The sequence below is a fragment of the Drosophila takahashii genome, chromosome 3L (assembly GCF_030179915.1).
Source record: "Drosophila takahashii strain IR98-3 E-12201 chromosome 3L, DtakHiC1v2, whole genome shotgun sequence".
NCBI lineage: Eukaryota > Metazoa > Arthropoda > Insecta > Diptera > Drosophilidae > Drosophila > Drosophila takahashii.
Window position 1 is genome coordinate 9,167,759 of NC_091680.1, and position 16,976 is coordinate 9,184,734.

The following is a 16,976-nucleotide window of genomic DNA, read 5'->3' on the forward strand; positions in this document are numbered from 1 at the left end:
CATTGTTAAAATGTAAAATACCAAATGCCTTATGCAAATAATAAAGAAAGTTTAGGTTGAGTGAAGTCTGATATGGCCTTGCTTTGCTTACCTTTTCGCTCCTCTGTCGAACAGTGGCCCCATTTCTTACTTTTTCCATATTTTTTGCCTCTAGCAGCTGAAATTGCAAACAGACACAGTTGGGAGTAATATCAAGAAGAATGTTCAAAAAACTAAGAAAGTTTAAAAAAATACAATAAAAGCTGAAAAACTGAAAAAAAAGGCAAGACATTTGGCAAATATCCACTTACCAAGAAATGCATATAGCAAACTCTAAAGTAATTTTACCTTTATTAAACACCAATCAGTCAAAACAAAAAGGAAGATGATTTTAAGATATTCATTTTAGGAAAAGGATATATTAAAAAAAAAAATAATTACCATTAAAGGGCCATCTTTTAAAAAACCTGATATTTTTAAATTGTGGATCAATTTCTTCACTATTTTCTATGCCCACATCAAAAATGTAATTTATGGTACGTTTTTTGATCAAAGGCGTCACTGTGCGTCGGTTTATCTCCCCGAGATCAGTTCGACTAGCTTTGAATTGAGCACTACGACCTCACTTCTCGAGAGTCAGCATATAAACTAATAATTCCAATTCTTATTCCTTCGTTGCCTAATCGTAGACCGCTAGCACTAGAAATTCGAAATTTATTAGATGCTTACGTAACATTTCAGCGCACGATTTGCAATTTACAAGTTTTCTCGATTTGATTTGAAAGTTTGATGGGTTTATGCAACACACAGGATATATATGTACCACTTTAGAGGCTCAGTGGTGCAGTCTGAAGTATTTTTGGATCAACCTGAAACTGAATTTGACCAGATATAGTTTTGCGACCCGACGGACCGTTCTTAAAATTGATGATAATTAAAACATATAAATTTATATTTACTATCCCCTAAAAAAATACAATGATTATGTTTGACATTTATTTTATATTTCAATTGTTTTCCTCTTTATTTTACATCATTATTAAATTAAGAAGTAAGAGTAAAAAAAATTTAGCACAAAAACACAGAGAAAAAATTTTGGTGAAATTTACCTTAAGAATTTTACAAATTTGAATTATATTTTCATGTAGATTTACATTATTATTTCTCCATATAAAGTAGACACAAAAAAATGATGTCAAATTTTGGGTTGGTTTGTGTTTAGTTTCTAAACTTAATACAAAATGATTTAATTTAGACGTATGTGTATATTTTGTATAAAATTACATAAATATTTAGTTGACAAAAATTGTTGATTTATTTAATTATTTTGTGTTGAGCTGAAAATTAAATTCGTTCTCTATAGCTAACGTAGAAGATATACATATAATTTAAGGATTATCTGATAAAAGATATTTACAAAGATAAAGATGTGCCGACTGATAAAGCAAATTGTTGTTTTTAAAATTGATTTGCTTTATAGGGAGAGCTTTAAAGGTTGAAAAAGAATAAACAAAATGAGCGTGAGGCTTAGAAGTAGAAGAAATCATCGACAAAGTAGATCTAGCTAATGTTCTCAAAGTTATATCAAAGTTATCTCTTCAATAGGAATGCGGGCTGAAGATACAGATACGAATACAGAAACAAGCATTAGGCATATAGAATTGTATATTTAGGTATATATAGGTGAGCATATCTTTAGTTAGCCTAAGCATAATCAAGAGAGAGTAGGGGTGTTATAGAGAGGGGGCGGAGTTTAGAGTGAGTTCGTAGTGAAGGGGTGGTAATCAACAAAGGGCTAATTTGAAATTTCTTTACACATTGGTTCTCCCACTCACTTCCTTCATAACTAGACGCTAGTTCAGTTTTCATTTAATTACTTCTTGTATATATAGTTTTAGTTTCGTTTAGGTATATCAAAAAAATATTGCAGATTGTCTTAGAGTTCCAGCCGCTTTATACAAAGTAAATGAAAAGAAGTTAGACTTTGTTTTAAGAGTTTGTTTCCTTGGCTCTTTCCTATCCGATTGGTTTGTTTTTTGTTATCTAGGTGTATGTTTGTTGGCCTTTGACTTGGTATTTTATTTTATTAGTAATTTTAAAATTGTTTTATGTTCAAAAATTTGTGTATTTTGTTTGTAGAAACCATGAGTTTTATTTGTTAGAGATTTTATTTTATTTCATCTTCTGGCTTATTTCCTTTCCTTTGCTCCCCTTGCTATGGCAAACGTATTTTCAAGATTTGTGGAATGTGGTTGTATCGATCGAGGGAAATAAAGTTAACATTTATGGGTATTTTGGGCGAGGGCTCGAGCCAAAAGCAGGGTTTGATTGTTTCACTGGTGTTTCGGGTACTTTTTCCTTATTTTTTTTGCTGCTAAACAAATATCTCTGGTTTGCTCTCTAGTTGTTTTTTACACACATTTACACTATACATTACACACACAAAGTTATAGGTTAGAGCTAAAGATTATGTTGCTGATCTAGTGATAATTTTGGTTCTGCTAAAGTTGCTTCGCTTTCGGTTTTGGCCCCTAGGATTAACAAGTAACGTTCGATTACGAAACGAAATGGCTTAGACACAGAATTTACAAAAAAGGTGTTTTTCCCGCAGATATCTGACTTATAATTTCTCTCTTTTTTTCTACTACTTATTGGGGGATCGCCCTTAGAGGAGCAGTTCCTCGTCCGTGTGCGGCTCGTTGCCGGTTTCCGCAAAAAGGCAGCACTCATCCGAGCCGGATGAGGCGGCTTCCTGCTCCTCGCAGTCGAGATCGAGATGATGGGCCTGCTGCGGCGATTGCGGCGCCTGCTGGTGGTGGTTTAGTGGGTGGTGCGGCGGCTGCTGTGGGTGGCTCAGGTCGTGCAGCCAGTCGAGCGTCTTGCCGATGGCACGCAGTCGCTTCTCCAACGAGGTTGTGGCCAGAATGTCCACCTAACAAGGTTAATTAGAGTTATTAAAAAATTCTAAAAAATATTTAACGCAATTCACTAACCTTCAGCTGCTGGGAGAGGGGCAGCAGGGCTATGACCCACCACGCCCACGCCGGTCCATCGCTGATCAGCTCCCAGTTTGGCTCCAGCGGCGGCATCCTTCCGTAGCTCTGCAGGATCTCGTGCTTCTGCTCCGTGCTCAGGCTCTCGAACCATCCGCTGGCCTTGGCCAGCACCACGCCCTGCATCCCGGCCAGGATCTTCACCTGCTCGTCGGCAATCGGCTCGTCGCATATGTACTCCACCTTGGCCGTTTCATAGCCATCCTTCTCGTTGCGCGCCAGGATCTTGAAGCGCTTGCAGCCGATGGTACTGAGGATGGAGCAGCCGTCGCCCAGCTGGACGCAGTCCCGGATGTCCAGGATGGTGCCCACGTCGTAGTAGCGCGACTTGCCGCCATTCGGCTGCACAATGCCGAAGGTCTTGTCCCCCGACTCGACGGCTCGACGGACCATCAGGCGGTAGCGGGGCTCGCAGACGAAGAGCGGACAGGGAACCGCCGGAAAGGCGGCCGTGCAGATGAACACCGGCACCGAGGGCTCCTGGTCGATCTCCTGCCGGAAACGCGCCTCGTAGTGGTCTGGAATGAATCGTTTCATTGCGGCTTCTAGGAACTTCGTCACTGGCCGCTTGGCCAGCGCGAAAGGAACTGGCGAGGATGAGCCCGGATGCAGGTGGATCTGATTCTGATTCGGATTCGGATTCTGACTGGCACTGGCATTGACATTGAACTCCACAAGTGGTGACATGCACAATGGACACGGGGAGTTGTAATCCATGCAACGATCCAAGCATACCAGGCAGTACGTGTGTCCGCAGGGCGTCACCACCGGCTTCCAAAGAGTCCGGCTGCAGACCACGCAGTCAAAGTCGCTGGCGTCGATCAGCTGACCGGCCACCGAGCTAACCGCCGTCGATGCACCCGATCCGTCCAGCTCTGAAAGGAACAATTTTTTATTTAGTAAAAGTTTGGTAAAGCATAAGATTTTTAAAGAATTTTTTAACGGTAAAATAATTGGCCAAAAAGAAATCTAATTTGTATATTAAATATTTTACAAATGGTTTTAGATGGGATTATTTTATAATTATTATTTACCTATCATTTATAGGACAAAATTATTATACTTTGATTTTAGATGTCATATATTTGAATAATTTTCCAAAAATATATATAGTCCCAACTTAGCTTTTTAGTGAAGCATTGGAAACTTTCTTGTAAATATTTAAAACGGACTTTAAATATTCAAAAACTTTTATATTAATTATTAGAATGGTTGTTTACAGTTCTCAGAATCCCAATTTTTATATGTTTTAGATGTCATTCAATTGAATAATTTTTTAAAAATTTGTATGGTCTTAACTTAGCTTTTTAGTGAAACATTAGAAAAAGTTTTTTAATAATTATTAGAATTGTTATTAACAGTTTTCAGAGTTCCAAATTTTAATTATTTAAAATTATAAATTCTTTTTTTATCAGAATTAAGGCATCCTTTTCCAGATTACTCACTTCTCAGTCGCTGCAGCTCCTGTTGCGTGCGCTCCAGAACGCCGGCGAACAGCCGACTGCACCGCTGACTTTCGCCTGCTGCCTCCGCGGGATCCACATCCTCCTCCTCGATGAGCTTGCCACCCAGCGGTTCCATGACCGCCGACCATTTCCGCTTGCAGTGTTTCCGGTTGGCATGGCGACGTGGCTGCAGATCGAACTGCTTCTGCTCGAAGACGTGCCTCTGATGGCGATGGTGATCCATAAAGTCCAGGGCACTCGGAAAGAGGAAGTCTCCATCCAGATCCAGGGATCCCGGCTCACCGCCGTCCACCTCCACTTCAACCTCCTCCTCCATGTCGTCGCCAGCCATTATATAGTTGTCGTAATGACCGAACTCATCCTCCACATCGTCTAGATGGACATGGTGATGGTGGTGATGATGGTGGTGGTGGTGGTGCGGCTGTTTCCTGCGCCTGCGCACCTGCTCCCAGAGCAGAGGATACGGTGCCCGGGAGGTGGCGAAGCTGCGGTGTTGCTGCTGGAAAACAGGTGGCGTTGCGCTGCTGATCGAGGAACGATTGTTCGGCATTTGGGCCAGGAGACGTTGGAGAATCTGGGGAGGGGAAAATGAGATAAATGTGAGTTAATATTGTTTACATTTAGTAAATTTATAGTAACAAATTCAAAATATTTTATAGCCAAGGAGACGTTAAATATACAAGTTTTGTAGGTATTTTAAAAGCAATCTAATATTGCCTTTAAAAATTAAGTGTTTTCTAAACAACTATTAAGAATTCTGAGATATAATATTATTTAATAAACATACTGCATTAAAAATAATTTGTACACAAAATGGTTAATTTGATTTCCTGTTTTCTTAAAGTGAAAGCATTTTAAGTATGTCTAGACTTCTACAAAAACATTGCACAGATTAGGCTCATATTATTACATTCCTTGGCATGTGAAAATGTAAACATAAAATTGTAATTACAACCATATGTTGTAGATGCATTTCACTATAATGTATTCGTTATGCCTACCTTGGCGAGATCATGTTGAAATATTTCCGAGTTGCTGAGATTTGTTTTCTTATCAAGGCAAATGGCCAAAAAGCCGTTGTACAAAGCCTCCTCCAGTCGGCCAAGTCCGCTCAGAGCCAAAGCCCTCAGGTAGTGGGCCTAAATAATTAAATAAATTTTAAAGAAAATTCAGTTTTAGGAGATTAAATATAAAACTCACTTTGGGCGAAGTGCAGCGCGTTCTCAACGCATTCTCGATGTCCGCTAGAGAACTTTGATAATGGCTCAGTTTTAGAAGGACTTCAGCACGCAGGCAGAGACTCTTGAAGTTTGCTGGCGCTGAAAAAGATGAAAGAAAAAGTAGACATTTTCGTTAATTTTAACTGATACAAATTACCGCCGTAAATCAAGTATATTCCTCAATGAATGTCATCTACTGACTCAAATGAAATGTCAAAACTTGGCAGCATGGAAATTTTTCGGCATCTGGCCAAGGCAATTACGTCTGCCAATATTTTAGATCTGCATATAGATGTAACGATATAGACGTGTAAACAGCATCTATATGGTGTGCGATTCGCAAAATGTTCAACTCGTGTGAATATTCGTCAATTAGACTTTTCCCCTTCTGAGAATAGTTTTTTCAAATTGTCGGACAAAACGTAAACGCATATTTATTTTGACAGCTGCTAACAGAGGCGCCACTTAACATTTTCATTAATTAGATTTAAAAGAATTTTTTAAAAATTATAAAATAATAAGGCTGTTCCAAGAATTTTATTTAAAAATAAATTGTCATTCCTAGAATTAATCAAAATTATCAAGTATTGAGAATTTAAAAGTCGTAAGTAAGTATCGAGAATTTAAAAGTCGTAAGTAAGTTTTTTAAATAGTTACTTATTAATAAAGTGTTTTTTTTTTCATGATATTTTTTTAATAAATATAAATTTTACGATTTGTTCCAAAACGATAGAACCAAAAGGTACGTGAATGATAAATGTTGACTTCAAATGGGTTTAGTATTGTAAAGATTAATGAGTAATCGAAACATACAAGTTGATACGTATACATTATCCTTATAATCCTTTTAATTTCACAACTTTCAATAACTTTGCTTATCTTTTCCTTGAAAATAGTCATTGTGTGTGTCACCACTTGAATTCTATAATATTTTTTTGTAATAACTACTTAAGAACGCCAACTTCGACCATCGGCAAATACAATGTAAAAGCGAAATCAAGGCAAGCGGCAACAGCAGAGCGCGAAACACCTAGAATAGAAAGTCATTGCAGTGCCTAGGTCATGCATTTCCCATACCACCCTAGCCCCCTTGGCCACCCAATTTTATCACCCTCGCTACGTCACGTAGGCCACTTGTAGACAATGTTGCCAAGCCCCCAGCAACATGCAATATTGCAACATCACATCCGAATCTTAAGAGTATTTAAGAGAAATTAACAGTCGAGATTTCTGTTAAATCTGCTACATGTTTATTTGTTTTCTCTTACTTTTAATTTACTCTTTTGCTGTTAAATCGAAAGAGTTGGGAAATGTTAAAAAGACGCGCGCAGCTGCTGTTAGGACAGAAAACGCGATTATGTAGCCTAACATTACGCAACATTAAAAGGCGCAACAACAAAACGACGGTAGCGACGACAACAACAACAACAGTAGCTAAATAAATTTAAGTACAGCCCTATAACCGTTTTTGTTGTAATTGCAATTGTTACACAAATTGGTGAAAAATGATTACATGCCCAGTGCAAAGAGCTCATCGCGATCCCTTCACTTTGCCAATTTCCCAGCTGAGATATTAATTTACATTTTCCATATTTGTCGCAACATCCGATTACATTGAAATCATGCCATTTTCTTATGTAAATGCTTTTTTATTGAATTAATTTCCTAGATACAATATTTTAGTCCCTAATCATAAAAAATATTATTCTATTTTTTAGGTTTATCTATTTCAACCTACTCATATTACTTAGTTGGAATTTATAGGTTAATAAATCAGTTAATCAGTTAATCATTAACTTATTTTATAGTATTTTGTCATAATGTTACTTTGTATTATTCCAGTTTGACAATTCCTACGTTTAATAAAACGTCCGATTACCAACTAAATGGCAATGTTGTTGATTATGTAAAAAGTTTGTCAATATTTCTTGTTTACTTTGTCATGACTATTTTATGGTTTTTGCTTTGGGTGTCAAACGAATTCCGAAAATAAAATGCCAGTGATAGGGGTTTGTTTGCCAGATAACGCCCATGGGATTGGATTTGCGGCTAAGCGTTATGTGAATGAAGGTGCCAAAACATAACGGCACTTTACTCCGCCCTGCCAGATAACGCGAGAATGTTATTTAATTGTTTATTCTCTAAACGCTTTTTAAACTGTCTATGCTCGTTAGATAAGACGGTTCATTTTATTTTGACAGATTGGCGATATCTTACAGTAAACAAGAAAATGGTAGAAAAATATTTCTCTTACAATATTGTTAGGATAAATTAAATTTAAATTATATTTTGACAAAATTATACGACAAAAATATAATTTTACGTTTTTAAACCCATTTAACAAGAGGCAAGTTAACGTTTCTAAGTAGCTGTCACACTGCAAAAACTTTTCTAATCATTCCATCTGTTTGCCATATGTTTTTCCCACTTTAAAAGTGATTCCCCTGTTTATTATGCAATAATATCAGTCGATCTCCAGCCTTCTCTCCCGCCTGCAAGTCCGCCAAGCCATAACTATATGTATATTGCATACTAATTATATTTATTTCTACATTATATCACCCTGAAGGCGACCACGTTCTCGGTGACCAGCTACTTCCCGTTCGATCTGCGACTATATGTGTGTGCGTATCCATCAGATACTTCTACTTACAGCCGCAGCGAGTGGGCAAAAATGTACACATACGTATATATAAAACAAACTCAAATTCAATTAAAATGCAAAGCCAAACGCTGACGGCCTGCTGTCGCTGTTGTGGTGGCCGCTTGTTTTTGTTTTTGTCACTGCTACCAATTTGCACTTATTAGAGAATTTTACGCTCTACGAACGCCCCCGCCGCGCCCCCTTATCGGTCCCGCCCCCCGAAGATATGGCAACATCTTCCACGCGGGCCAAGTTTCCGTTACGCTGCAGACAATTTAAGCTCAACTGTTGATAAATTGCATTTGGCTTCAGATATGACTATGCTCATATGTGTGCAATTTATATATTTTTCGAGAGTACACTTCGAAAAAAGAGTCAACAAATTGGACATAAAATAAACACACGAGTTTGGTTTTGAACTCTTAAACAATTAAAACAAGAGAGAACGCTATAGTCGGGTTGCTGTCCCGACTATCTAATACCCGTCACTCAGCTAAAGGGAGTGCGAACGCTGTGTCGGGTTGGTGTCCCGACTAATAATCGTAACTCAGCTAAAGGGAGTGCGAGGGAGATAGATATATAATTTTTGATTGCGTATAACTTTTTAATGAATGGTCCGATTTGAAAAATGTCTTCTACATTTCGATAGGTTTAAATATACACAACAAAAATGCATTTATATTTCTCGGAAATCTTTAAAGATGTGGGCGCAGGACCCATTTTAAAATCGTTAGTGTGCGATTGTGGGCGTTCGAGGGGGCGTGGCGCTCGGCTAAAATAAACTTGCGCTGCGTAGGAAGCCAAAGAATATGTGTGGAAAATCTCAACCTTCTAGCTTTTGTAGTTTCTGAGATCTCAGCGTTCATACAGACGGACAGACGGACAGACGGACAGACGGACAGACAGACAGACGGACAGACGGACAGACGGACATGGCTAGATCGACTCGGCTAGTGACCCTGATCAAGAATATATATACTTTATGGGGTCGGAAACGCTTCCTTCTAGCTGTTACATACTTTTGCACGAATCTAGTATACCCTTTTACTCTACGAGTAACGGGTATAATTAAACTGGATATTACTGTTAAAGTAATTGACTGTAAAAATTGCAAATACATCTTAGGAGCTTAATTAAATATTTCAGGCAAACTTTTTTTTATACCAAAACATTTAGTGTAATCAAACAAAACTATTTATATTTATTTTTTATATTTATTTCATTTTATATTTAATTTCTCTCAAAAATCCATATTATATTAGATATATTAGATAATATTTTTTTTCCCTGTGTATATTTTTTTTCGGGCTAGCGTGTGTCGTTTTTGGCTAGAGTGTGCACTCAAAATCAGATTTCGTCACATACATTAAAAATCGTTTGCAAGATTCCCACCGTCCCGTCGACAGAAAAAAAACCGCAATGAATATTGAGGAGAGAAGCGAATTTTCCTTGGCGGTTGACAGACAGCATTGGCATGGATTGCATAATGAAATCAAAAATCCTAGAATTTTGATTTCCGCAAAAAAGACAAGATGTGAGATATAAAGACAAAGGCATTTTATAGCGCAAGCTGTTCAATAGGTGAATCATTTGATTTATTTATTTTTAAATGCCAAGCAACAAAGTAGCGAACAAAGAATGCATGTCTCCTCTAATTTTTCAATTCAATTGTGCTTAAAAGTCGTTAAACAATTTGCTAAAAATAAATGCGTTGCGTATACGCCGCATGGTACGAGCTTTGATTGTTGGACACGAGCACCGCACACACACGCTGGATTATTATGTAAAAGGAAAATGGAGAAACGGAGAGGGCACCAGGCTGAAGGCTGACGGGGTGGCGAAAAACTGACCTAAATACTAAATGAATGCCCATAAAACTGCGCCAAGTGAAACGGGAAACGAGCGGCCATAAACGAGCGGCAAAAAGATGGCAAACTTTATGCGACACCCCCAGTCCCCCAGTTTCCAGATCCCAGTTCTCATCGCCCATGCCGAATCCAAACCGAAAGCCGTAGGGAAATTGACCGTTTTTTGATGTCTATGATGGGGGATAACTGGAGCGAAGCAAATAAATGCAAAGAGACCCGACGAGACCCCCTTGGCTAACACTCTATTCGCTGGCATAAAATATGACCATTATGCAGATGAAGCTAATTGTGCGGAGTTAAGTTTATGACCCTCGTAAAGTTCCTCCGCTCGATGTAAAGGCAAAATGAATATGAGAATTTCGGGAAATGTCAGGAGTGAAATGGGGGAAGAACGGAATGTATAATTCAAACAAAATGAAAGGAAATCTCCTTAGTATAAATATTTCCTTCCTTTCAGCGAATAAGTAGGAATAATTTTGCGTTTCCTTAGTACGACTGAAGTAATATTTTTCAAATATTTTAAATTGTTTCTATTAACTCTTTGCTCATCGCAACCTAAGCCAATTTCCTTCAACTCACCTAGACCAATTAATTCCTATAGAAATCCTAGAAATGATTTCCTTGTTAAACTCAAATTTGTCGAAAATGCGGCTTTTCTAGACAGATTTATTGCTTTTAGAATCGTCTACCATTTCCCTGCTTAATTTGCCTTTATAATTGTCTTCATGAATGAATGCTCACTTGGCCACTTCAGATGCTGTTGACGGAAATGTGAAATGCTTGAAAATAATATAGGTAAAATAATAATTATTCACTTTCAGGAAATGCAGGCAGTCGCTTTGTTTTCACTATTTAGCATTTCGCCTTCGGCTATTCGGCGTTAAATCTGCGACAGATATTCGCGGTAAAGAATTCTATAAAATTTCATTTTTATTTTTATGATAAATTTTTACGAGGCCATATGACAGACAATTGTTGTGTAAATTATTCAAATATGCTGGTGTGCATATGTATATGAATATTTTCCTGTATTCTCGCAATTTTGTTTAAAACCATAAGTTGAATATTGCACTCAATTATTCAGTTGGTTGAGGGTGGGGCTTACAAGAGAATGCATTTTTGTTTTTACTTTAAAAGTGGAACATATAACGAAACAAAGGGGTATTTTAAATGAATGAAATTAACTGTTTTTAATTAGTTTCTCCAAAGTCTTTTAACCAGTTTTTCCTTTGCTTATTGCGTCATGTGGGCGTTATCAACTCAGTCTCTTAAATGTCAGCACCATGAAAAACGTCCAAATATTGCTGGAATTTTATTCGCAGTTTGTTTTCAGTTCTTGTTCTATTTTTATTTCTTTTTTGGGAAACCCAACCGGCTGTGAAGATTTTTGTGGCTGCTGTTGCGCGGGTTACATCTGGGAAATATCGCAATGCGTTGTCGCATAAATTTTTGGCTCTGGAAAACAAGACGCAAAAAAATCCAAAAACAAGAAAAAAAAGACAAGTTCGCAACAACATCAAATGTCGAAGTTCAGACTGCGCCAAGGACGAAATTCCCCAGTGGTGATGACGATGCTGACAATTTGAGCTAAAAGGTCATGCAGATAGAAAATTATGTGAGAATTTTTGGGTAATTTTGAGGCATAAAATCAAGGGTGATTGTACCCCAATTTATCCAAAAAGGCGACTTAGAGATTAATTTTATTTTGTTCGTCGAAGAAACCACATTCAAAACTTCACTTTAAAAACAAGAGAGAACGCTATAGTCGGGTGCCCCGACTATCAGATACCCGTTACTCAGCTAAAGAAAGTGCGAAGGAGATGGAGATAAAAACTTTAATCCGCCGTAACTTTTTAACGAATGTTCCGATTTAAAAAATTTCTTCTACATTTCGATAGGTATTGATAAACACCATAAAACTGCATTTTTACTTTTTCGAAATATTGAAAATTTTAAAATCGTATATAAGCGTTTGAGGGGGCGTGGCACCCTTTTGAAACAAACTTGCGCTGCGTAGGAACTCCTAGAATCTGCATGCAAAATGTCAATCTTCTAGCTTTTATAGTTTCCGAGATCTCAGCGTTCATACAGACAGACAGACGGACAGACGGACAGACAGACGGACAGACGGACAGACGGACAGACGGACAGACGGACATGGCTAGATCGACTGGGCTAGTGATCCTGATCAAGAATATATATAGTTTATAGGGTCGGAAACGCTTCCTTCTACCTGTTACATACTTTTGCACGAATCTAGTATACCCTTTTACTCTACGAGTAACGGGTATAATAATTCAAGGTAAAGCAGCGGGAGAATGAGAGATTCAGCAAAGTGAACTTCAATTCCAAGTCTTATATAACCCCTCCGCTTTTTATTTTTTTTACTCAACCAAGCGCAACTTTCAGGCAAAGTGGAGCAAAACAAAGAAAAAACACGATGTGCCCCGAAAAAATGTTGTTCAAATCGCAAGCACGCAAATAAAATCAAATACAAATTTCATTCGAGCAAGACAAAACAAAAAACATTCCTTCGATAATGTGTGAAGCGCAAAATATTTATATATTGTTGTTTTGCAGTTGTAATGCCGAGGCATTCATGAATTTTATGAACCGCACAAGTAATATTCGAAAATATTTTGCCAAAACGGCAACAACAATTCCAAACGCTTCAATGAGCAGCAACTCGTTGAGTGGACTGAAGGTCGACTGGTGACCAAGATTGGTGGAAAGAGGGGAGAATTGTGGTCGTTATGGGGGCCAAACAAGTTCGGAAGTCTCACATTATGAGAGGCGTAAGATATAAAGAAGTTTTTCCATATACAAGTATTTTTCTATAAATATTTTTTTAGGGCGGACTCTGTTGATTGTCTGCTAAGTCAGCCAGCTTATGCAATGAGGGTTCGAGATAAGTATAATAAAAAAACCAAAACGGAAGGCCGACAACTTCAAAGAACATTCGTAGATTTTGTTTTGTAGTAGAAAATCTTACAAATTTTTTAATTCCCCCTTGTCCTAATTGATTAGGAATTTTTAGGAGGATTTATTTTCATTCATATATTTTTAATGAAATACTTTAAGTGCCAAATAAAATTAAGAGCATTTATGATTTAATAAATAAAAAATGGAAGTGGATTACTAACTAATTAATTTCATTAAAAATTCCCTAAGCTGGCCACAAAATAGTAAAAAAGGCGTCGGCTTTTCCTTGAAGTGGACCCAATTAGAGCCCCATCAAAGCTGAAGGCTTTGCTACCAGTCGGCTAATGGCTCCCCCCATTTACAAGGCCCAACTCCCCCACAATTTTTCTACCATATGTTGGCTCTGAAAATGTCCGCCTTGTTGGGCCATATGGTGTCCCCTCCCCAGATGTCATTTGATAAATGTCCGTGTCCGTGTCCCACAGCCACATCCACATCCGTTGCCACACGCGCGTCTGACGCGCAGTTAATTGATTTCCCAGACAGAAGGGCAGGTCGGGAAAAACTCAACTCTCGGCTGACCTGACCACCTGACGCCAAAGCGAAACTACGGCTAAGCCTAAAACAGAGAGAGGTTAAAACCGAAAACCGAAAACCATCAAAATGCATTACATTATGAGGTGGCTGAGTGCTGGGGCGGTGACAGCGTATGGCAATAATCCACTTAAAAGTCATTTTAGGGTGGCTAATGGACTGGGGAAAATTGGGAATACATATTAAACTATATATTATTTTTCAGATTTATCAGATTTATGAAATTTAAAAATATTTAGCTACCTATAAAAATAAAAATGTTAATTACATTTTACAATTAAAATTTTAGATATAATTCCTTTTTATATTAAAACATTATTTATATAATTTATTTACTTTACTTTATTGGTAAACCAAAACATCATAATCAACTTTATTTATTATTTAAGAAATTTAAGAAAAATAATTCAGATAGCCTATTATTTCCTAAAATTGTCCTAAATGATTTTCCCACATTCTCCAGGTCTATTTTCGAATATTCTCCCCTTATCCCATGGCTATTTCGGTCCGCTTTTCACTTATGTAATCGCCACAGACGCCAATCAGCCCCTAAACGCAGTTCGATAAGCAGACAGAGCTGAAAAAAATATAGCCAACGTAACCGGCTTTTTTTATGCAAAGCTGCCAAAAATATGAGTAAAGTCATGTAAGTTGAGGAGGGCGGAGGGTATTGGCCATGGCTTAAGCATTGCGTGAGCCGAGACTTGTGCAATCCGCAGAAAATAAGAGAGAAAGAGCCAAAGAGCCAGAAAGCCAACAAGCAACAGTCTTTTCCTGACTTGGCCACAAGAGGCAGTAAACAAGGCTAAGAGCTGGGGAAAAAGAAAAAGAGAAAGAGAGAGAGGGAACGCAAGCTGGGCTTGCGTCAAAATTTTCACAGATGCTCTTTCTCCGGGACTTTGGAACTTTTGGCCAACTCTCCCACTCTCTTTGGGCCATATTGGTTACCATCTGCAAAGTCGAAAAGTATGTCAAAGTCAAATGCGCGACGTCGACGTCGACGTCACTTTTATTATGTTTGTTTGGTAAGTGGAGCTCTTTTTTTCTTCTGTTTTTTGGTATTTTTATTTTTGTTTTTTTTTTGGGTTATGTAAGGCCCAGCGGCCAACTGTTGTTGGTTACGTTGAGCTGCAGGCCCAAGATTTGCCTCAGTTTCCCCCGTTTTCTTGTGTTTGTCGTGGTCGCCTCGGTCTTTTGTCTTTTTCACGCTTAGCCTGCCGCCCCGCCCCCTCTGGCCACCCCGCCCCCAAAACCCATTGTTGCTCATTTGTTTGTTGCCAATTTCAACGCTTTTCGGCTTGTTGTTGCCGTGTGGAAATTAAATCGTGATTTGTAAATGCTCTCAAATTTTCGTCTCGCTTTTAATTTTTTTTCTCATGTTTTTTGTTTTTGCCCGCCACAACAGAGGATTTTGCAATTTTGTAATAACTTTTTTTCTCCTCTCCTTTCGGCGATTAAATAATCAACGGTGTGTGGCAACTATTACAATAGGAGGTTTTTGAAAGTGGCTGCCGGGGATCTGGGTCATTCTGGGCAACTAGTAAATGTCAAAAATTTTTAAAAATATCGTACAATTGGGTTCAATACTTATAAATTTTTTTAAGATCTTGAAATAAGCCTTTCCAAAAAATAAATGCATTGTATCATTGAAGCTTTAAAAACGATGTCTTCCAAATTTGTTATCAATATTTATTATAACAATTTTAGCTTAACTTAGATGCAAAAACAAAACGGAATTCCACAGATAATTTTCTGGATTACTAAGTTTACAAAAGCTTCGTAAATCAATCGTAATTTCTTAGATAATTCTAGGAAAATATATAATATAACCGCAGCCAATTACAGTTATGTAATGACTGTTGCATCATGGCACCTTCTTTGATCATTTGTTTATAGCTGTTACTCACACCTGGCTAGAACGAATTTTTTACACAAAGAATACGATAATGCAAAAAGTTTCGCCTGCCTCTTTTTTCTCTTCTTTTTTTGGAAAAAAACTTTTATTTGCAAAGACCGAACGAAAAAAAGAGGGTGGTAAAAAAACATTTTAGTTCCAGACAGGCGTGTTAATAAAAAACTTCCAAGTGCTCCTGACGGCCTGACCCAAATAACCAAATTGAATGCTATCCGTGTTGCCAAAGTAGAAAAGTTTTCGATTTATCATTTAGTGTTAACAGCTTTTGCTGGTTAAATGCTAATTGAAATCCTTTTTGCGGACTAATCAAATCCAAAACAATTATGTCATCGTGCTGAACTTTGCTTTTATAATCCCATTCTGCCTTCGTTCCGTCAATTAGGCAACACTCCCCTTAACTTGATGACGATGTGGCCCGGTAATTGTTGCATAACGGCACTGAGAGAAAATTTCCAATTACATTTTATTATTGATCATTTTGATTTTTAAATGAATTCTTTGAGAAACTATTACTTGCAATTAACTCGATGCAAAATAATTACATATTAAATATTAAAATATTTCGTATTTTAATTAATTAACGTTAGGTTAAAAATTTTTTTCTGTGATTGTTCTTTATTATTTTAATTAAATCTTAGTGCTTAGCGTTGCTTTTTTATAATTTAAATAAATTATATGACAACTTAAAGACTGCTTCTGCTTGCTTGAATTTAAAAGTGTTATGAATGGTTTGTTTAATTGAAGCAGTCATTTTAATAGCGCTTCTTCCTAAAAACAATTTATTTAATTTATGGAAAAATATTCTTTAATTATTATAGATGTTTTGCGGGGATCCTAGTTTTCTGACTGTGTATTTGGCTTTAAAAATCTTCGGAAATCTCTGTGTACTTTGAGTTGTCTTTTGGCGCAGTCACGCCCCGTGGAAATTGTTTTGTGGATTTTATTCGCTTTGCGGAAAATGTCAGGCTGATGTAATTTTCAATAGATTGATTAGGATAAAAAGGTTAAGGGTGCGATGGCGAGAATCGCTGGTTGTTGTTGCCCGGGGCAACAAAAATTACCTGTGGAATGGAGTGGAGTGGAATGATGTCTGGGCCCGTGTCTATTACTCAATAGTCTAACAAATTATTGCTAGCAGTTTTGCAGTTTGCTGATTGCTGATTGTGGGCAGCTATTGTTGCTATTGTTGTTGGGCAATGCGATAAAGCGCAACACGAGCGACAACAACGGCAGCAGCAGCAGCAACACAAACAACACAAACAACCCAGCGGCAGCAACTTTGCCTACGTTCTATGACATAACTGTAATTCAAACG

At 37.6% G+C, this 16,976-nt stretch overlaps 1 protein-coding gene across 1 annotated transcript in view; it reads right to left on the reverse strand.

The window, feature by feature from the left end:
* Window positions 1–961: 961 nt before the first annotated feature.
* The window catches only part of LOC108059191 (LON peptidase N-terminal domain and RING finger protein 2), a 29,025-nt gene continuing 13,010 nt past the window's right edge, over window positions 962–16,976 (reverse strand). The window contains exons 3-7 of the mRNA XM_070214429.1: window positions 5,699–5,817; window positions 5,500–5,637; window positions 4,478–5,072; window positions 2,973–3,907; window positions 962–2,911 (exon numbers count right to left, since the gene is read on the reverse strand). Coding sequence (XP_070070530.1) covers window positions 2,645–2,911; window positions 2,973–3,907; window positions 4,478–5,072; window positions 5,500–5,637; window positions 5,699–5,817 — 2,054 coding nt within the window. The 3' untranslated portion in view covers window positions 962–2,644. The remainder of the gene's footprint in view (window positions 2,912–2,972; window positions 3,908–4,477; window positions 5,073–5,499; window positions 5,638–5,698; window positions 5,818–16,976) is intronic.